Source organism: Aotus nancymaae, unplaced genomic scaffold, assembly GCF_030222135.1.
Source record: "Aotus nancymaae isolate 86718 unplaced genomic scaffold, 86718_ANA_hifiasm-v0.15.2.pri h1tg000058l, whole genome shotgun sequence".
NCBI classification, from domain to species: domain Eukaryota; kingdom Metazoa; phylum Chordata; class Mammalia; order Primates; family Aotidae; genus Aotus; species Aotus nancymaae.
Window position 1 is genome coordinate 34,201,363 of NW_026988472.1, and position 21,470 is coordinate 34,222,832.

The 21,470-nt window shown below is 42.3% G+C and overlaps 2 protein-coding genes across 7 annotated transcripts in view; one reads left to right on the plus strand and one right to left on the minus strand.

Annotated features, from left to right (window-relative positions):
* The window catches only part of PCYT1B (phosphate cytidylyltransferase 1B, choline), a 108,369-nt gene that overhangs the window by 78,986 nt on the left and 7,913 nt on the right, over positions 1–21,470 (plus strand). For all 4 annotated transcript variants that reach the window (XM_012448850.3, XM_012448849.2, XM_012448852.3 and 1 more), the window contains 3 exons: positions 638–716; positions 8,476–8,618; positions 12,486–12,674. In XM_012448850.3, the coding sequence (XP_012304273.1) occupies positions 638–716; positions 8,476–8,618; positions 12,486–12,674 (411 nt within the window). The remainder of the gene's footprint in view (positions 1–637; positions 717–8,475; positions 8,619–12,485; positions 12,675–21,470) is intronic.
* Positions 1–21,470, minus strand: part of PDK3 (pyruvate dehydrogenase kinase 3) — a 217,004-nt gene that overhangs the window by 74,855 nt on the left and 120,679 nt on the right. The window lies entirely within an intron of this gene.

The window sequence follows — 21,470 nt, forward strand, 5'->3', positions numbered from 1 at the left end:
CAGTGGGAGTTAAGAACACCTGGCCTGGTGCCCTGATGGCCCATTAAACCTGGCCCAGTGACCCGGCGGCCCACTCCAGTCTTTAAGCCTCAGGCAAATCTAACAAATTTTCTAGTTTCAGCACCTTATGTCCCAACTGAAGTAGTAACATGTGGCCTGCCCACCTCAGAAGGTGGTTATGAGGATCAAGTGGGGAAAGAGACAAATTCCTTTTCACAGTATAAAATGTGATCTAAATGTGAGGGCCCATTGCCATCAGTGGAACAGGAAATGAAGATTTGGGTTCTTTATCATAGCCAGGGATGATAAACATTCAAAGAATGAATGGGTTCTCTCAAGGAGAAACTTTAGATGCAGAAGGACAGAAGGCCAAGAAAACCTACTCTCGGGGGCAGGAGAAGAAAGAGGGATCAGCAAAGGAGAGAAAGCAAAACATTTATTCTTCTAGTTCCCATTATCTCATAGAAATGGAAATAGTTGGAAATACACTTCAGCCAAGGATCAGATCTCCACTATAAATGTAACATACAACTGCCTTATTTTGAAGAGGCATTTTGGAGTCACCATTCCCCCCTTCAAATCTACAGACATGCACATCCATCCCAGTGGTGACATCACTCTTCTCTCTCTTCAACAGATTGACTTTGTGGCTCATGATGACATTCCATATTCCTCTGCTGGCTCTGATGATGTTTACAAGCACATAAAGGAAGCAGGTGAGGCATTCCCCTGTGCTCACCTGTCCACCACATCACAATAATCAGGTGTAATAAGAGATATCTGCCCTGGGACATCTGCAGTATATACAAACAGGGAGTTACAACTTTACGTGTCCCCCAAACAGCTTCTACAAGCCACTGTTAACATGTCCTAAGGCTCAGTCATGGCACAGATACCAGCTAGGTATTTATATAGGAATGAACCTGAGCACCAAAGTGCTCAATTTCAGGCCTGAGGCTCGATTTCAGGGCTCATCAAATGAAAATTGCAGGACCCCATTGCTTAAAGGGCAGTCATTTTCCCCATTCATAATTAAGTCTTCACAATGAAATTACTGTATACTCCCAAGAAATTTCCTTCTAGAAGATAGATAACTGACTAGTTAATGATCTAGACTCCTTGTCCCCAAAATTAGTCCTGCCATATTTCTAGTGTCATCTTGTCACATGTTAGTAATATTATCAGGTACCACATGTGGAAGCAAAAAAATGGGTGAATGTTTTAATGGCTTGGCTTATTTTCTGCTATTTTTTTTATCTACCATGCATCTCATCTATAGGCACCATAGGTACGCCCATGCATACCTTCCTATATACATTAAACCATTATCATCTGGCAGGTGCAGGTACTATAGAGAGTTACCACATGTGTAGGGTTTCAAGAAGTCTAACGCTCCCTGCATTATACTAGAGCCATTGTTGACATGTGCCATCAGAGGCATCTTCCCCACTCCTGGGGACCAATGAGACTCCACTCAGCTTGCTCCCACTATTTCCTACTCAGCCCGCTGCTGCTACAGCCTTTTCCTGGTACTCATGAACCTTCAGATTCTTGAGGTAGGATGGGCTCCTAGGGGTCACTGACCCAGGCTGCCATCCCCTTCTTGGCATCATTGCCAGCTCCTGGCAGAACTGATGCTTTTACATTTCCCATGATGGGAAACTCCCTGCCTTCTAAGGCAGCCTGTTCCCTCTTTGGATGGTTTTGGCTGTCATTGTTTAATATATGAATCCCCTGAGTACATCTATAAGCCAGGAATTGTATGAGAGAAAATGAATAAGACATAGACCTCACCCTTGAGAGAGAGTAGAGATAGACATAAATAATTACCCCAAATATAACCAGCCTGTGGCAGAGTGTATACAGCAGGCCAGGGTGGCATGTCCGAAGGTTGGACTGTATGAAGAAGCAGAGCATATCTGGAGAAAATAAACATGTTAATGTAGTGTAGGGTGTGTGGAGGTGGGAGGCGGAGACGGAGACTAGCAGGATGAGGCTTGCTTTCATATGTTGTTACATGGAACCAAATCCTGCTCTGAGGCAGGGGAGTGCCATGATCAGGACTTTTGTGTGGGAAGGAGCAACTGGGGGGCCATAAGTGGTTTCCGTAACTAAACTTAATTAGGAGCTCCCATTTCCACAGCTGACAGAAAAAAAAAAACACTTGACATGTGAAGTCATTCAGACTCTTCTAGGTTTGTACTTAGACTGTATAGAGTAAACTTTTTTGCCTTTTTCTCTTGTGGTGATCTAAGTTTCTGGCACACTCTGGCCTGGCATGGGATGGGGAACTTAAGTTGCGAGGTCTCAAGACCTGCTCAGCCATCAACCCCACCTACCAGACCCCTGTGGCAGCCTCTGAGACTCTGTCACCTCCCCGCTTTGGCCTGTCCCGGCCACAGCCTCTGATGCAGGATTCCCGTCCCTGTGCTATAAGTGTGCTGCCCAGCAGTCATGCTGATCTTAGATCTTGGCTTCCTTCCATGTTCTTCTAGAGAGTCCCCCGGAAATTTTTAAAGAAATGTCCTCCATAATCTCCTAGAGGGCAAGGGAAACTGGGCAATGGGAGTAAGCCATGTCAGGCCCTGTCTGACCTGCCCGCCATGTTGGCCTCTGTAAAACTATTTCCTTGCAAAATTCCTGGCAGCACAAGGTGCCAGTAGCCCTGCACTGAGCTTTCTAAAGGGGTCTCTTCCCTGCCTCTAGCCCTGGGATTTGAAACTGAGTCAGACCAAGAGACAGACCCCACTCCTGTTCTCTCACTTCTGGTATCTGCCTCCCGATCCCTCTCTGCACTCCTTCCCTCAACTCCCAGACGTGTTTTCTTTGTCCTGGAAGGCTGAAAACTGCCCCTTAATTAATTTCATGCCTTCCTGGTGTTTACACTCCAGGGCTTATAGTCAAACATTCTGCACCCTGAGTCTACTCAGTCTCTGTTTCTTAATAGTTCAAAAGACACTTCTAGGATTTAGAACACCCTTTTTATACTCCTCAAAGCCTGGCTCTTCCTAGTGAAATTATTGCCTTTCTTAACTTTTCTTTTTAAATGAGCCTTAAAAAGAACCTGTTTTAGAAGTTGAAGGCTGAACACGATCTCCTGAACTCTCAGCTACATCTGCCTCCCCCTGAAGTGATCGAGGTCTCAGTGTCTGTGGGAACAGGGCCTCAGGACAGACATGATCCCTAGAAATGAAAACAACATTGGATGCTAGTTTGAAAAATTATTGTTATGTAGAAGGTATGTATTCTCCCTGACGGCATTTTTGTTGGTTCACACTCCTTGGGGGCCAGCCTGGGAAGCTCCATGCCATTTCCTGCAGGGGTGGTGGTAGGGACTGTACCATCCTCCTAGGGAGGACTTCCTCAGAAGTCAAGATCATTGGATAAGAATGGGAGGCCTGACATTCTCAAGTCTCAATCTTGTTTGTGAGGAGTTCCAAGGAAGGAAACCTCATATACTTCAGACTTGGAAGTCTGCTATGGACCTAGAGAAGAAACTGGCAGATGCCTCAGTTACATCAAGATGGGTTATGGCATGGCATGATTAATATTTATTTATTTACTTACTTTACTTAATTTATGAGACAAGGTCTCACTCTGTCACCCAAGCTGGAGTATAGTGGTGCAATCATAGCTCTCTGCAACCTCAACTTTCTGGGCTCCGGTGATCCTCCCACCTCAGCCTCTCAAGTAGCTGGGACTACAGGCACACACCACCATGTCCAGCAAATTTTAAATTTTTTTTTGTAGAGATGGGGTCTCCCTATGTTACCCAGACTCATCTCAAACTCCTGGGCTCAAGTGATCCTCTCACCTCAGCCTCCCAAAGTGCTGGGATTACAGGTATGAGTCACCATGCCTGGCTTGATTAATACCCTTTAAAGTCGTTGTAAGATGTGAGCTGTGAGCCAGCTGCTCCTTTCCTAAAATTTCCATAAGGATTTGTTATAGACCAGTGCTTATGAAACTTAGATATGCCTACAGATCATCTGTGGAATCGTGTGAAAATTCAGATTCAGATTCAGATTCAATTGGTCTGGTGGGGCCAGAGATTCCCATTTCTAGTAAGCTCTCAGGTTGTTAGATGCTGTAGGTCCATAGGCCTCATTTAAAGTAGCAAGGATCTGGACCAGACATTCTCATCCAGCTGAGTTATCCCCAGGGTTTCTTAAATCAGTGTTTCCTGGGGGTGATAGTTCCTTGGCTACCTTATAGTGTATAGAAATAAGCATTTGGTGGCAGTTTTCTTTCTGGGTGAGTGGCCATCAGTGAGCTAAGAATATGTTGCTTCCTGATCTGGGGAGTAAAATGTCAAGTTCCAGTTGTTTAGGTGTAGGAACCAGGTCCAACATTTTCCTAACTCTAGCAATCCAGCATCCCTATTGGTGCATAAGAAAGTGACTCCCAAAGTTAGTGACTTAAAAGAGTCACTTGATTTCACTCATGATTTTGTGGGGCAGGATTTTAGCAGAGGCCTGGCTGGGTAGTTCTTGCTTGGGGTGTCTCAAACAGTTGTAGTCAGATATTGGTTGAGGCTGCAGTCATCCGAAGGCTCGACTGGGCTGGGGCTCTGAGGTGGTACACTTATGTGGCTGACCTTGGATGCTGTCTATGATCATGGAGTTCAGTTGCAGTTGTCACTGGGGCACATAGGTGGCCTCTTCATGTTGCTTGGCTTTCTCACAGCATGGCAGCTGAAAGGTACTATCTAGAGAGAAAGCAATCTTGACAGAAGCCACAAGGCTTCTTCTGACTTAGCCTTGGAAGTCACACAGAGTTCCTTTTGCCACATTCATTTGGTACAAGCAAGTCACTGAGGCCAGCCCAGATTCCAGGGGAAGGAAATTGTGGCCATCTTTAATCCACCACAGTGCCCTTTCCCAATTGAATAGTCAGGTGGTATTTTACTTGCCCTGGTAGTACAGGGTAAGACTCAGTGTGACTTTTCCTATGTGCAAGGACCCTTCCTTGTGCTGCATCAAATCTGTTCTACTGATTCCTTAGCAGAATGGAGAATCACAGTAACAATCTATTTGGGACTCAGGTAGAGAAGGCCACAGTTCATCATGGGAGAAAGATGCTGAGAAATGGCCTCAGCATCCATATTTGGCTCTCATACTCAAATTGTGGCTTATTTTGAAAGTCAAAAGTCTCTTTAAATGAAGCCAGAGATATCAAGGACATGAATTAAGCTTTACAACATCCTGCTCTGCTTGTCAGAACTATGTGTCAAAATCCTCTAACAAAGCTGGATGAAAAGATGGAGCTTAAATTAAATAGACTGTAAGGTCCACATTACTCATCACCATTCTAATATTTCCTACTACTGTTGAAAGTTTCCTTCATTAACATGTGCTTTGCTGCTTCTTAAAATAGCTCCATAACCAAATGCCGCAATTCTGAAAAGCATGATAAAAAAGGTTCTCTGATCATGCTCATTACCGAATATTTTTAGCAGAGCAATAATTAGGATTTGAAGGAAGCCGGGTACTTCATTATGTCAACAGAGGGCTTGGCTTCTTTCAGAGACCTACCTCCCAACCAGCCAAAGCAAATCTCTCCCTAAGCCAAATCTACTTTCAGTTACTCAAACACAGAGACCTCACCTTCTGGCTTCAATGAAAGGGTAAGCTCATGGCATCGATGTCTTACATGACTTGCTAAAATCCACTAGTCACTAGAGAATCGTCTTATTATTTCAGCAGGAGGGGTGTGAGTAAAATATCTGCCTGCTGAAAGGTGGGATGGATTTCTCACAAGAATGTTCCCCACTGTTCCCACAAAAGGGTTCTCCCACCCACCAAAACCTCCTGCACAGCTGGTTCAATTTGGGTGATATTTATATTCATGTGTTTAGATGTTTACATCTTCTGCCTTCCATTTGGTTGTCCATGTTAGATTCTTCTCGCTTAGAAGGTGATAAAAGAAGTGTTTGGCTTAGTGGCAAACCCCAACTGTCCTCTGACCATGGAACATAAGAAACTGGATGTCTTGTCTCAATTTCATCAGCGCAATCTCCTACTGATACTATAAATGTGCAAATGACATCAAAAGAAAGCTCCAAAGGGACACCCTCATTGGAGCTGCAAAAATGGAAACATTCAGAGAGAACTGGATTTGGAAGGGTACTTACAGATCAATATTCATCTAGTCATTCATTCAACAAACATTCCTATGGTGTCTGTCTGTCACCTAGTGCTGAGAATGTAGAAGAGGGAGACAAAGGTGTGATCCTTTCTCTTGTGTAGCTTATAGTCAGGTGGGGAAGATGGTTGTTGACTAAGTTATTTTATAAAGATCTTGCTGCATTTGGAGGGAAGGGGAGTGGTCCATGGGAAGGAAAAACACACAGGAAGACCTAGTCTGAGGATTGAGATACTTGCTTGAGGAAGTGACACTAAAGCTGAAGCCCAATGGATGCCCAAGAGTTAACCAGGTAGAGACTATGTCTGTGGCAGAGTGAGGGGAGGGGAGCCAGCCCTTTCAGGACACTGAAGAAATCCATCGTGGCTAGGCTGAGGCAGGGTCAGCCTACTTCCCAGCTCTACAGAATACAACAGCAGTCCACCCTGCAGTTCTATAGCACGCAGGCCTTGGTAGAGGGAGTGAAGGGGAGAGGGTCTGAGATGAAATTGGAGAGAAGCGCAGGGAAGAGACCATGCAAACTGCTTCAGAGCCAAGTTAAGGATTTGACTCTGAATCCAGAGAAGAGCAAAAAGCCAGTGGAGGGTTTTGAGCAGACCTCTGACATGCATCTAGTAAGAATGCTCTGTTGATCTTGCTCTGTGGGTTGAGGCAGACAAAAGTGACATCGCTGGAGACTGGTTTTGAGGTTCTTGCTGTGATCTTTGACCAAGATTTTGTTGAATTGGTTTAGGATGGAGGAAAGTAGGTGAATTAGGAAAACATTTAAGAAGTAGATTGGGAACTCAGTTGGATGTGGGGAGTGAGAGAGAAGGAAATGGTACGGATGAGTCCCAGGTCATCATGTCCAATCACCTTTTTCTTAGCTGAGGAGATTACAGTTAAGTAACTTGCCTTCAGAGAGTTTGAGTGACTTGCTCACGTCTATAAACTGAGAACCCAATGCCCTTGTCCCCAGGCTCTGTCCATCATACCGTCCCATGTCTGATGCGTCTGTCTGAGTGGCTATAATGATATGGGGTAGAAAGATCTCAGTTGCCAACAACATGTCATTGCAGTTTACAACAGAAGTGTGAGCATAAACCTGATTCTTGTCTTTGTTAATATTTGTGACCTCTTTATAGCCCTGTATTTGTTGATATATCCACATTTATCTCTGAAGACTTTAAGGAAGTTCCATTAGAACTTGGCATCCTCTGTGCTTGTTTATTTTTACTCAGTCTCACATATTCTAGATGAAAGGGCCTTTGAATGGTGAAACTACCATGTACAGTAGACTGTTCTTAGGAAGATAAATCATCTAACCATCGCTACAGGCATGCCTTTAGATCAGAGATGACACAAATAGTACACTTTTCTTCTTTTCCTTCAGTATAATGGGGATGAAGTTTCCATTATTCAGTTCCCTTGGGATGAAGCGGAGTTGCTGTGATCTTACTAATTCATTGTCTCAGTTGTTAGTCTTGATTTACTTTCTCACTCAATTTGCATTTACTGAGCACTTTCCATGTGCTAGACACAGGGGCTGATCTGGGTGCTGGGGATGCAAAGACAATTAAGGTGTCATCGGTGTTTTCAAAATGTTCGTTTGCTACGTGGAGACAAATATTTAAATTTTTTTTTTTTTTTTTGAAACAGGGTCAGGCTAGAGTGCGGTAGCACAGTCACTGTTCACTGCAGCCTTGACCTTGGACTCAAGTGATCCTCCCACCTCAGTCTCCCAAGTAGCTGGGACCACAGGCGTGCGCCACCACACCCAGCTAATTTTTGTATTTTTTGTAAAGACTGGGTTTTGCCATGTTGCCCAGGCTGGTCTCAAACTCCTGGACTCAAATGATCTACCTGCTTTGGCCTTCTAAAGTACTGGGATTATAGGTGTGAGCCACCATGCCTGGCCTAGTGTTTTTGTTAATGAAAGGTAAGTTAGGTTCTGAATGTTGTGGATTCTGCCTGGTGATGTCAGAAAAGACTTCCCAGAGGCATAACCTCGAAGCTGGACTTTGCAGGATGAGGAAGAGCTTTGCAGTTACTATGAGCAGGGAAGGGGTATCCAGGGCAGAAAGGAAAGGCTCAGCTTGGGCAAACAGCGGGGGCCAGGCAAGTACATGGTGCATCCTGGAAACAGGTCTGAGATGATCAACATGTAGCTTTTAAGGTAGGGAGAAATTCCATAGCACTGAGGCTGGAAGAGTCACTTGGGGCCAGACATAAAGGGTTCATTGGCATACCCAGGAGCTCCAACTTTGTGCTAGAAAGTGGCACCATTAAAGGAGATGGGTTAACTGAGGCGATCTTAATTTTTCCTCTATCTGCTCTTTTCTACTTGAACAGGGATGTTTGTTCCAACACAGAGAACAGAAGGCATCTCAACATCAGACATCATTACCAGAATTGTTCGTGACTATGATGTTTATGCACGACGCAACCTCCAGAGAGGGTATACAGCCAAGGAACTGAATGTCAGCTTTATAAATGTAAGCATGCCACCTCAAACTCTCTGAAGACCACCACGTCACACCACCACTGCCACCACTGCTGCTGTTTATTGAGCACTTACTAAGTGCTATTCAGTGTTCTTTTTTTTTTTTTTTTTGTAGAGATGCGGTCTTACTATGTATAATATTTTAAGTTTGATTTAGCTCATTTTTTTTTTGAGGCAGAGTCTCACTATGTTGTCCAGACTGGTCTTGAACTCCTGGGTTCAAGTGAGCCTCCTGCCTCAGCCTTCTGAGTAGCTGGGATTACAGGCATTTGCCATCATGCCTGTGCAGTGTCCTTAATGCTTTGTATTTATTGTCCCATTTAACCCACACAATAACCCATGATGTATTATTATCCCCATTTTACAGATGACAAAACCAGTGTCCACAGGGGTAACATAAATTTACCAAAGAACACAGGTAGTGAACTTCATATTTTATAAAGGTGCTTCCTTGCTCCCCTCCTCTTACCCCAAACTCTCTCTTTAGAGTTTTTAGACTTGGTTGAAGGGTTTCTTGGAGATCTGCCCCTTGTAAAAGGTAAGAGTTGTCTTCTGCTGAAAGTAAAGGGAGGAAGGCAGAGGCAATGAAAAGCTAAACCCAGATAAACTTTTTCATTCTAACGTTTTAAAAATTTCATTTGATTAAGGCCTTAAAGATGTTCATTAGAAACCTTAATGGCCATTTTGTATTGTCCAAAGAAATTACAGCTGCTTAAATAAAGCCTAAAGCTTTTGGCTTCCTTTTGTAATTCTACCATATTGTTCCCACAGAGCTGCTGTTAGTTTAATAATAGAGCAATTGTTAAAACAATCTTTAAGTTCTGGGATACATGAGCAGAACGTGCAGGTTTGTTACATAGGTATACATGTGCCATGGTGGTTTACTGCACCCATCAACCCATCATCTACATTAGGTATTTCTCTTGAAGCTATCCCTCCCCTAGCTCCCTACCCCCGAACAGGCCCTGGTGCATGATGTTCCCATCCCTGTGTCCATGTGTTCTCATTGTTCAACTCCCACTTATGAGTGAGAACATGCGATGTTTGTTTTTCTGTTCTTGTGTCAGTTTGCTGAGAATGATGGTTTCCAGCTTTATCCATGTCCCTGCAAAGGACATGAACTCATCCTTTTTTATGGCTGCATAGTATTCCATGGTGTATAGGTGCCACAGTTTCTTTATCCAGTCTAATATTGATGAACATTTGGTTTGGTTCCAAGTCTTTGCTATTGTGAATAATGCTGCAATAAACATACATGTGCATGTGTCTTTATAGTAGACAAACAATATTAACAGTGACTTAGATTCCCTCAGGATGCCGTTTTTTATATAATAATAATAACAATAAATTTAAAACAAGCAAAATAAGCTGTTATAAAGCAAAGAAGGCAGCCCATTTGCTGGAGGTGATGTTAGTGGTTCTGAACAACTATATTTGCCTGTCCTCTGAGGGGCCGGTATCTTTGATTAAAATGAGAACCCTCCATACATACAGAATTCCAACCCCCCACAGTAGATGCTTCGTTTTCAAAGGATGATTCATCTTCAAAACTAGATCCTTAAAATTACATGCAGCCATAATTATCCAATAGCTCACATGACTGATCATTGGTACCTTCAATATAGGAGGGGCTCATTAATTGTGAATCGGTGATCATGAATTGTCCTTACAAGGCAGGGAGCGTTGAGAGTCTAGGCTCTGTGACTTCATATAAGCTGGGCAACAAAATGTTGAGAAGTGTCAGAAAATGTCGGGTTTGAGTGGCACCAGAACAAGTGGCTGAACATAATTCAGTCAAAGTGATTATTTAGCATCTGATAGAGAATAAAGCCCTGGTTATTTCAATAAATTAAACTGTCTGTTCTTTTAAATTGAATTCGGTCAACCATCCAAGCATGTCAAGCCATTTCTAAAAGTTATTGCTCACTCTCTTTAAACGGCGTTTAGATAAGCCACTTAGCTCAAGGAACCGTGCAGGCAGTTCAGATGCACTCGCTGCCTTCCTGTGATGGCAAATCTGGCTGCAGCTCAGAGATGAAATTTAATGTATTGCATGGGCATGTAGATGAATCATGGAACCTCAGTGATGACAGGGACCTGATGCCAGTCAGTCACCCAGTCCAAGTCCCTCAATTTAGAGATGAGGAAAGCTGAGCCCAGAAAGGGGGCCTGGCCAAGGTCCTTCAGGTCAGGGAGAGGTAGAGGCAGCAGCAGCTTCCCAGTCTCATGACTCCCAGCCCAGTGCTCATTCAGCTATTCTGTGCTGGCCTGAGAGCCATATATAGTAACTATTTCCAGTGCAGAATAAACTGTGGAAAAGAGTGATACAAGTGTTTTACTTGGATTATCTCATTTAATCCTTATCATGAGCCTACAAGGTGGGTGTGATGACTATGTCCAACATAGAGATGAGGAAACAAGAGTACCAGAGAGGTTGAACAACTCACCTAAGGTCACATAGTAAGTCATGGAAGACAGAATGACCTCCCATAGCATATATATGTGTGTATATATGTATCAGTGGCAACACATATAGCTTCAAAAAATTCTGAAACACAGGCCAGGCACGGTGGCTCATGCCTGTAATCCCAGGACTTTGGGAGTCTGAGGCAAGTGGATCACTTGAGGTCAGGAGATCAAGACCAGCCTGGCCAACATGGTGAAACCCCGTCCCTACTAAAAATACAAAAAATTAGCTGGGTGTGGTGGTGCACACCTATTATCTCAGCTACTCAGGAGGCTGAGGCACGAGAATCGCTTGAACCTGAGAGGCAGAGGTTGCAGTGAGCTGAAATCGTGCCTTTGCACTCCAGCCTGGGCAACAGAGTGAGAATCCATCTCAAAAAAAAAAAAATTCTGAAACACAAAATGAACTTTAGTCCCACATAGTAAAGAAAAACGATAAGCCTTCCTACTCCTTTAGGAGAAACATCATGATTTCATGGAGGAAGAGCCTTTGTCTCATGTTATTTTCATGGTTTTAATACTGCTCTCATCAGGTAAGAAAGACAAATGCCTCTACCACTTAATACTAATGAAACAACCAACACACACTGAGCATTTAATAAATACTGGGCTTTGTGCCAAGCACTTTGCATGCATTGTCACAGCAACTCTAAGGTAGGGATGATTATTATCCCCATTTTACAGATGAGAAAACTGAGGTTTAGAGGTGACATGTGACTTGCCCAGCATATGATGGCTTCCAAGCACATAAGTAGACATTGCTGCAGAAAGACTTATAAGAAGAACAAAATCTGAGTCTAGAGAAACTATCAGCACAAAAGCTTTCATCACCACCAAGGAAATCAATACAGTTGAATTAACGTAGTGGAAAATATCATTACAGTGGAAATTTTAGTATAACACACAAGTTCCAAGGCCCAGTCAATGGCCCACTTATTTCAAGCAATATTGTTTTAACCATATCCCAGTAAAACAGAGAACTCAGGCAGCTTCTGAACAGTCACTGTGCATAATTCATACTTTTGTCTAAGTCCTGGCAGAATTGAATGGGGTTACATGCCCAATATCTACCCAGAACAAAAGACAGCTGTGTGTTTTTTAAGTCTCCTCTTATATAAGTGAATCCAACTCAAAGACATTTAAAAGAAAGAAGATATTAAAACCACTGGTGCTTCCCTTTACATATCCAAATGGATTAATGGCAGATGACTTTTCTTGCAAGATGTGTGCCCTCCTATCAACCTAGCCCTTGGGAAATGGTAACATCTTGACTCTTTAGGTTGGGAACAAATACAAATTGAAATAAAACATGAACTTTAATGTGAATGATTGATCTCCCTCATGTCCTCTTGGATAAATCTGTTTTTTTTTTTTTCCTGTAAACTTTCACCAGGAGAAGAGGTACCGTTTCCAGAACCAGGTGGACAAAATGAAGGAAAAAGTTAAGAACGTGGAGGAAAGATCAAAGGAATTTGTGAACAGAGTGGAAGAAAAGAGCCATGATCTAATTCAAAAGTGGGAAGAGAAGTCAAGGGAATTTATTGGCAACTTCCTAGAATTGTTTGGACCTGACGGAGCATGGGTACGTAATTATTTCACTTGATCCCACAACGGTGAGTGTTTTCAGTTTATCGTCCTTTTTATGGAGCCACTCGAGGGTGCCTCTTATCTCGCTTCCACTACGTGCCCTCTGCTTTGTGCATCAGCCTGAATGATGTAAAGTCCGTGTCACTTCCTTATTGAGTTTCTGCTTTACCCATCAATATGGCACACAACAGCACCCAAAGCCAGGTCTGGTCTCAGTTTCTATTTCTTATCCAGAGCTTGGAAGCCATTTGGGTGATCATTGAGTGTCTATTACTTCACAGATTGATGCTGTCACTCATCTCAGTCTCCCATTTGGAGATGATGAAAGTTCGGGAGTACAGGTGAAGTGGGTTAGTGGCAGCACGGAGCTTGTGTTACAAGACATGGATGATGAGCTCTTGGATCAACTACTGGCATTTATGTTTTGGTGAGGAGAATCCAAAGAAATGTAATAACATCAGTCAGTTTTTGTCGTCAGGAGCCCTCCTCTTTTACTGGTTGGAAGAGAGAGAGAAGTGGTAGGAGTTTGCCCTGCATCTGTGCCCATCGTGCCCTGATTTTCCCCTGGTTTTTCATGGCATGCAAGTGTTGGGATAGGCCACAACAGTCTTTGGGGACTGAGGCCATGATCTGAATCTTAAAACTGAGAGAGAATGTAGAGCATCTCCTTGCCTAAAATCTATAGACAACGCTGAATGATAACTATGAAAAGGGAAAAGAAAATGCTGGAAACCTCCATTGGCACTTTATTGGTATTTCTGTTGTGCATGTCCTTCCCAAGTAAATACGAGTATTGTCACAAGAGTTGATGAGTGGTCTGTAAAAGAGATACCAAAAGTTTACTTTAGAGCTGCTAAAGGGTCGATGAGGGTTGTATGAAAGAGATACTAAAAATGAACTTTCCTTCTACAACAAAAAGAAATAATTCCATTTGATTTCTCTGATTTTAAGTAGCCTGGATTTCCTATTATAATATGAGAAGTCTCTAACAAAATCCACTTTGACTTAATTATTTTATTCATGGGTTGTTACTGCTACCACTGCTTGTTTGAGCTCATTCATTACAGGATTATCTAAAAGTGACACACTCAATTAGTATTAGAAAAGGAACAATGTTTGGGAAGTTGGGAGAGATGCTTTGGTTAACACCTGGTGGCCTCTAAGTGATTATTTATAGAGGTGTGTGTTATAGGCTAACCATGTCCTATCGGCTGAGTCTGAGATGGGTAGAAAATTTAGAAGGGCTGCATGAGCCCTCAGTGACTCCTAGAAGGAGCTGGTAAGAGTGGAAGAGCCAAGGGCTGAGCTCCTTTTCATTTTCCCCAGGTCTGTTAAAAATTTTAGCTCAGATCATTTAATTCCTGGTACATTTCTTAATGTTCTTGTCTATGCACAGCACTATGGAAGAACATAAGGACAGACAAAGTACAGAACCTGTTCTCTGGTCTCTATGACATATGGTCTGAAATTTCTCATTTAGTCTCGTGTGTATTTTAATAGTTCACATTTTCACAACTAATTTTCAGGGCCTGAAAAAACAGCTAGTGGTTTTTAAGGAAACCATGTAGGTATTCATTTGTTTACAGGTTCCTCAGAAATGTGTCTCTGCTGATAAGAGCTGGTATAGTAACTCAAGGGGGTAGATGCTTTCTCCAGTTGGAGTGAGTAAAGGCAGGGAAAAAATATAATTTCACACTTTGGGAGGCTGAGGTGGGTGGATCACCTGAGGTCAGGAGTTTGAGACCAGCCTGGCCAACATGGCAAAACCCTGTCTCTACTAAAAATACAAAAAAAAAAAAATTAGCTGGCTGTGGTGGCATGCACCTATCGTAGTCCCAGCTACTCAGGAGGCTGAAGCAGGAGAACTGCTTGAGCCCAGAAGGCAGAGGATGCAGTGAGTCCAGATCATGCCACTGCATTCCAGCCTGGGTGACAGAGCAAGACTCTGTCTCAAAAAATCTATATATATCTGTGTGTGGATATATATGTGTGTATAGGTGTGTATATATGTATGTGTGTATATGTATGTATATATGTGTATATGCATGTATATATTTGTGTATGTATATATGTGCATATATGTGTATATATGCATGTGTGTATATGTGTATGTGTGTATATTATGTGTATATGTGTGTATATATGTATGTATATGTGTGTGCATGTGTGTGTGTGTGTGTGTGTGTGTGTGTAATTTCATAAAAACTTTATAGACCTTAGTCATTTCAGGCTCCCAGTGAAGGTGAAATAGTAGCTGGAATTGTTCTTGGGAGTCTGATGACAGTGAGCCAAGGTGATTTTTAAGAAATGAAACCCAGTTCAGAGACTGGAGGTTTTTCTTTTTAAAACTTGCTATTAGTGTCAAAACTGTTATTACCATTAATTTACTGTATCAGCCAGACTAAGACATTACTTTTTTTCTGTTGACATTAAAAATACAGGAATAGTTACAAGGATGTTAAACGCCAAGATAAGTAATTTGCTTTTCATGAATATGCTATTATTATAATAATTCTTTATTTGTAAATTTGGGACTGGAACTCATTTCTTAAAATAGAGGATCTGTGTTACCAGCAAATACAGTACTGATATAAACAACCCAAACTTGGAAAGGCACAAAATAGAAGGATTTAAGATACAAATTCTGGTACAGTAAGATTGGTATGCAGCACAGTATGTAACTTATGGGGGTACTCCATAAATGTTTCTGAGTTAAATAAATGTATGAATGAATGGATGTATGAGGAAGACTTATTCACAGAACCTCTGGCATCTGCAAAGGATATGTATGATAAAGCCTAAATCCCCCACCCCATATATGTGTGTGTGTGTGTTAGACAGATAGATAGATAATAAATAGATAGCCTTAGCCTTTTATTGCTTATGGTTTTAGGTACAAGAGTTGATTACAATGTGGTGTTTGGTGGATCAAATTCAGTACTCAGATGTAGTGTGCTTTGCCCTTAACAATGTTTTAAAATTTATTTTAGGGAAGGCGTGAGCTTGTTTGCCATAGTTACACCTCGCAACGCTGCTCCTTCCCCCTTCCCTAACCTGACTCATACATTTATGCAGTTCATCTGGCCCCAGGGAACATTTGAATTTGCTCCTTGTGATATAGTCTTTTTAAGCAGAGTCTCACTCTTGCCCATGGTGGAGTGCAGTGGCATGATCATGGCTCACTGTAACCTCGAATTCCTGGGCTCAAGCAATCCTCCCACCTCAGCCCTCCAGATAGCTGTGACTACAGGTGTATGCCACTATACCCCACTGATTTTTAAATTTTTTGTAGAGATGCAGTCTTGCTCTGTTGCCTGGACTGGAGTGCAGTAGCATGATCATGACTCACTGTAACCTCAAACTCCTGGGCTCAAGAGACCCTCTTGCCTTGGCCTACCAAGGTGCTGGGTTTACAGGCATGAGCCACCATGCCTGGCCATAGTCTTTAAGTCTCCCCAAGTGACCTCATTTTTGACATCAAGGATGGCAATATAAAATTGAAACCCTTGCACTCTGTCTCTGGGTAGAAAGTAGTGATGGTGATGATGATGATGATAGTGAAGAAGAGGATGAAGATGATGCTATTGTCTAAAAGTTGTATAGCAGGTTGAATTGTTTTTTCAATGTCCTTGCACATTTATTCTACCCATTTTATTTATTTATTTATTCATTTATTTATTTTCGAGATGGAGTCTCACTCACTCTGTTGCTCAGGCTGGAGTGCAACGCTGTGATCTTGACTCACTATAACCTCCGCCTCCTGGATTCAAGTGATTCTCCTGCCTCAGCCTCCCAAGTAGCTGGGACTACAGGCGTGTGCTACTACACCCGGCTAATTTTTGCATTTTTAGTAGAGATGGTTTCACCATGTTGGCCAGGCTGGTCTCAAATTCCTGACCTCAAGTGATCCACATGCCTTGGCCTCCCCACACCTATTTTAACCACACAAGAAGGTAGTACTATAGCCATTTTATACATAAAGATATAGATATAGACAAGGGCCTAAAAAATTAGAATATGAACCTTTCCCATGGTCTCACAGGAGTTGGTAGGCACTAGAATGAAGCCTGGGGCTAGTCTCTTTGTCCTGGTCATCCCTGTATCATTTACAATAGGAACGTCCACATGATGCAGTCATTTTGCTTCATTTTCCTTTGGTCAGGGTGTGTTGCTGTAGAGAAACTGAGGTCTACCAACATCCCTCTAAGGCCTGGGACAATGCCAGTTGCCAGAATTGTACTTGTGACAAGGCCATCTAGATTTATGATAGGCACTCTCAGCCCTCTACTCTACTGCAGTCTCTAGGCTTTCTCAGCAAGCGGAAAGGGTGGTGTCCATGGCTATATTAGTTAGCTTTTGGTGGTAACAGATTACCTCAAAACTTGGTGGCTTAAAACAACAAACATTTATTATCTCACAGTCTCTGAGGGTCAGGAATCAGAAAGCAGCCCAGATGGATGATTGTGACTCGGTCTCTCATGAAGTTGTAGCCAAGATGTCAGCTCGTGGCCGGGCACAGTAGCTCATGCCTGTAATCCCAGCACTTTGGGAGGCTGAAGCAGGCGGATCGCCTGAGGTCAGGAGTTCAAGACCAGCCTGGCCAACATGGTGAAACCCCGTCTCTACTAAAAATACAAAAATTAGCCAGGCATGGTGGTGTACAGCTGTAATCCCAGCTACTTGGGAGGCTGAGGCAGGAGAATCGCTTGAACCTGGGAGGTGGATGGAGATTGCAGTGAGTCAAGATCACGCCACTGCACTCCAGCCTGGGGGACAAGAGTAAAACTCTGTCTCAAAAAAAAAAAATTGTGACAAATATATTAATAAACAAAAAATGTACCATTTTAACCCTTTTTTATTGAGATGGAGTCTTGTTTTGTCACCCAGGCTGGAGTGCAGTGGTGTGATCTCGGCTCACTGCAACCTCCACCTCCCAGGTTCAAGTGATTCTCTGCCTCAGCCTCCCAAGTAGCTGGGATTATAGGCACCCGCCACAATGCCCAGCTAATTTTTATATTTTTAGTAGAGACAGGGTTTCACCACGTTGGCCAGGCTGGTCTTGAACTCCTGACCTCAGGTAATCCGCCCACCTCGGCTTCCCAAAGTGCTGGGATTATAGGCATGAGCCACCACGCCAGGCCCATTTTAACCATTTTAAGTGTACAGTTTAGCAGGATTAAATGGTTGCATTCACAGTGTCCTGCAAACTTCACCACCATCCACCTCCAGAACTTCTTCTTCATCCCAAACAGAAACTGTACCCATTGAAGCAAGAGCTTCCTATCCTCTTCTGCCCCCAGCCCCTGGCAGCCAGCCTTCTACTTTCTGCCTCTATAAATCTGACTACTCTAGGTATCTCATTTAAGTAGAATCATATAGTATTTGTCCTTTTGTGGCTAGCATATTTCACTTAGCATGATGTCTTCAGGGTTCATCCATGTTGTAGCATGCGTCAGAATTTCCTTTCTTTTGAAGAGTGAATGATATTCCATTTTATGTGTACATCACATCTTTTTTTATCCATTATTCCACTGATGGACATTTGGGTTGTTGTGAACACTGGTGTTCGAGTTCTGCTTTCAATTCTTTTGGGTATATACTGAGAAATAGAATTGCTGGATCACATGGTAATTCCATGTTTAATTTTTTTTGAGAAGCCGCCATACTGTTTTCCAGAGTGGCCGCACAATTTTACACTCCCACCAGCAATGAACAGGGTTCTAATTCCTCCACATCCTCACCAACACTTGTTATTTTCTGTTTCGTATTTTTTTTAATAATCATCATAATTTTAGGCACTGCTCATTTTTAAGACTTTTGATTTTGAGAAAAGTGCTACAAAATACAGTTTGTGAATCAGAATTAGATTTCCCATCTGAGACTTGACAGCTTTTAAAATTTTATCTTTTTTTTTTTTTTTAATTTTGTTGTTGTTGTTTTTAAGACAGAGTCTCACTCTGTGGCCCATGCTGGAGTGCAGTGGCATGATCTTGGCTCACTACAACTTTCGCCTCCCGGCTCAAGTGATTCTCTTTCCTCAGCCTCCTGAGTAACTAGGACTACACGTGTGCACCACCATGCCTGACTAATTTTTGTATTTTTAGTAGAGATGGGGTTTCACTATGTTGGCCAGGCTGGTCTTGAACTCCTGACCTGACCTCAAGTGATCCACCCGCCTCAGCCTCCCAAAGTGCTGCCATTACAGGCATGAGCCACCGTGCCCGGCCTAAAATTTTTATCCTTAAACACAGGTACAAGTAAAATGTGAGTAAACATGAAAAGTTTCTTACTATGAAACTGGCTAATTACAAGAGAGGTGGTCATGAGCAGGTCACTTTCTGGGTGAGTGGCCTGAGGCAAGTTCATTTGCCTCTCTGGGCCTTAGCCATAGCATCAGTAAATGGGGAAAGTAAACATAGCTGCCACATAGGAGGAGGATTACATTGATTCATACTTCATTTTTAAAAATTTTTATTTTTCGAGACAGGGTCTTGCTTTGTTGCCCAGGCTAGAGTGTAGTGGCACAATCGTGGGTCACTGCAACCTTGAACTCCCAGGCTCAAGTGCTCTTCCCACCTAAGCCCTCTCCTCGCTCAACCTGAGTACCTGAGACTACAGGCGCATACCACCATGCCCAGCTAAGTTTTCAAAATTGTTTGTAGAGATGAGGGGTCTCACTATGTTGCCCAGGCTGATCTTGAACTCCTGGGTTCAAGTGGTCCTCCCACCTCAGCGTCCCAAAGTGTTGGGATTATAGGCCTGAGCCACCGTGCCCAGCCTGGCTCACACTTCAAAGCCCTAGAGCAGTGCCTGGCACCCATGTCGGGCACTATGTGAGGGTTAGTTGTTTATTGATTTGGCCAGAACTGAAGCATGGGCCCTTTTTTCTCCTTGAGTTTCATCCTGCTTACAAAAGGGCCAAACCAGATCGTACTGGGAACTTTTTCATTTCTTTTTGGCAGATATACTAGAATATATATGAAATACTGAAACCTTTAAAGTCATTTGTCAAGACATTTATTGCCCCACTAAATGCTAAGTACTTCTTAAAAGGGAAAACTTTGTAGGAGAGAAATAGAAAATGACTTTCATATGGACAGGACTATAAATGGGATTATTTTCTTGGGGGAAAACTTTATAAATGCAAACCTCTTAATACCATAAGAGACTGAATTTAAATACTTTTACTCTGAAAATGCCATGCCTGGTCTTCCTTATTTGTTGTATTTCTAAAGTGCTTTTCTTCCCAGGAAGCTCATTACAAACTGTCTCCTGACTGTATTGAATTCAGGTCCTTTGCAGGGGAACCACCCTTCAAAATGCACCAGAAACAGATCAGAGAGCTGGCAAATTGAGGCTGGGAGTTATTTTGCATGGATATTGCATTTTATGAAGTGCGACACCATTGTTTATCTTTAAAGATTCAAGTTCTTTCACCCTCTCAGGCAGAATATTCTCAGCTATGAGCTCGATTCAAACTACAGTAGACAAGTTGTAGATTTCTTAGAAAGTGAACTTCTAATGGAAATACTGACAATCCATTAACAGCAGGAGGGCTAATGGATGCCGCAGAAAATATACTTAAAGATTACAGTAATAAAAACACATATTTTAAAGTGCCTGCTAGGAGTTCAGGAATGTTTTTAAATGTTGCTGTTAATAATAGGCCGCCCAATCCTTATGGCATTTGACTTTGTCTCATAAATGGGTTTAATCTAAGGGAGTGCTGTTGCAGTGTACTTTTTTTTTCTGTTGGACTTTGAGGGGGTTTGATGTCTTTTGGCAGAATTATCAATGCCCTTAATGGAAGGTAAATGATTGGTATATTAGCAGACGTGTGGAATTTTAAATCTGGAAAAGACCTGAGCAGTCAGCCAGTCATCTATTATTATATCTGCCAGAGGAAACTTAGGACTCTAAAAAGTAAGGGGCTAGAGCTCAGGAAAAATGAGTGTTGGGTTGCGGGGTAGGGGCAGTGCTATTGGTGATGTGTCTGTGGCCTTAGTAATTCCTTACCAATGTCATTATTGTAACACCTGCCCTTCCGCCTGATCTCTCTGCTTGGGTTACCTGAGTTCTTTCTTCCTACTGCGATGCCTTTTTATGATGAAAAAAGTAATATATATTCATTATAGAACTATTAAAAAGTAAAGAAGGGACTGAAATCACTCGCAGTCTCATCACCCAGCGCAGTCTATGTTAAAATTTCGGGTTATCACTCCCATCTGTTTTCCATCTCTGTATATGTACATTTCTTCTACAAACTTGAGATCATGCAGAACATAGTGTTCTAAAATCATTTTGGCTTTGCAGTTGCTCATGAGTGTTTTCTCGCATGAGGAAATATTATTTAAGAACCTGATTCTCCTCATCCGCTTATTATATCATCTTGGAATTGCACAGATTTCTCTAACCTGGTTAGAGAATTTGCAGTGTTGTGTGTTATACATTGCACTGAATACCATTATACATGATAAAGATTTACTTACATCTCTGGTTATCACCTCAGAAAATAGAAATTTTTTCATCTATTGCCAAATTACCCCTCAGAAAGGTATTGCTATTTTATCCTCCTACCAGCAGTAACATGAGGGTGGCCCTTTTCCTGAGCCCTCAACTAGCTGTAACAAAACTTTAGCAATCTGATATATAAAATGTATCTCATTTCAGCCATTTGCATTTGTTCGATTACTAGTGATGCTCAACAGTTTTTATAGCTCATTTACAAATTTCTCTTGTGACTTGCCTATATAGGCCATATGCTCTTTTTTTTTTTTTTTGAGACAGAGTC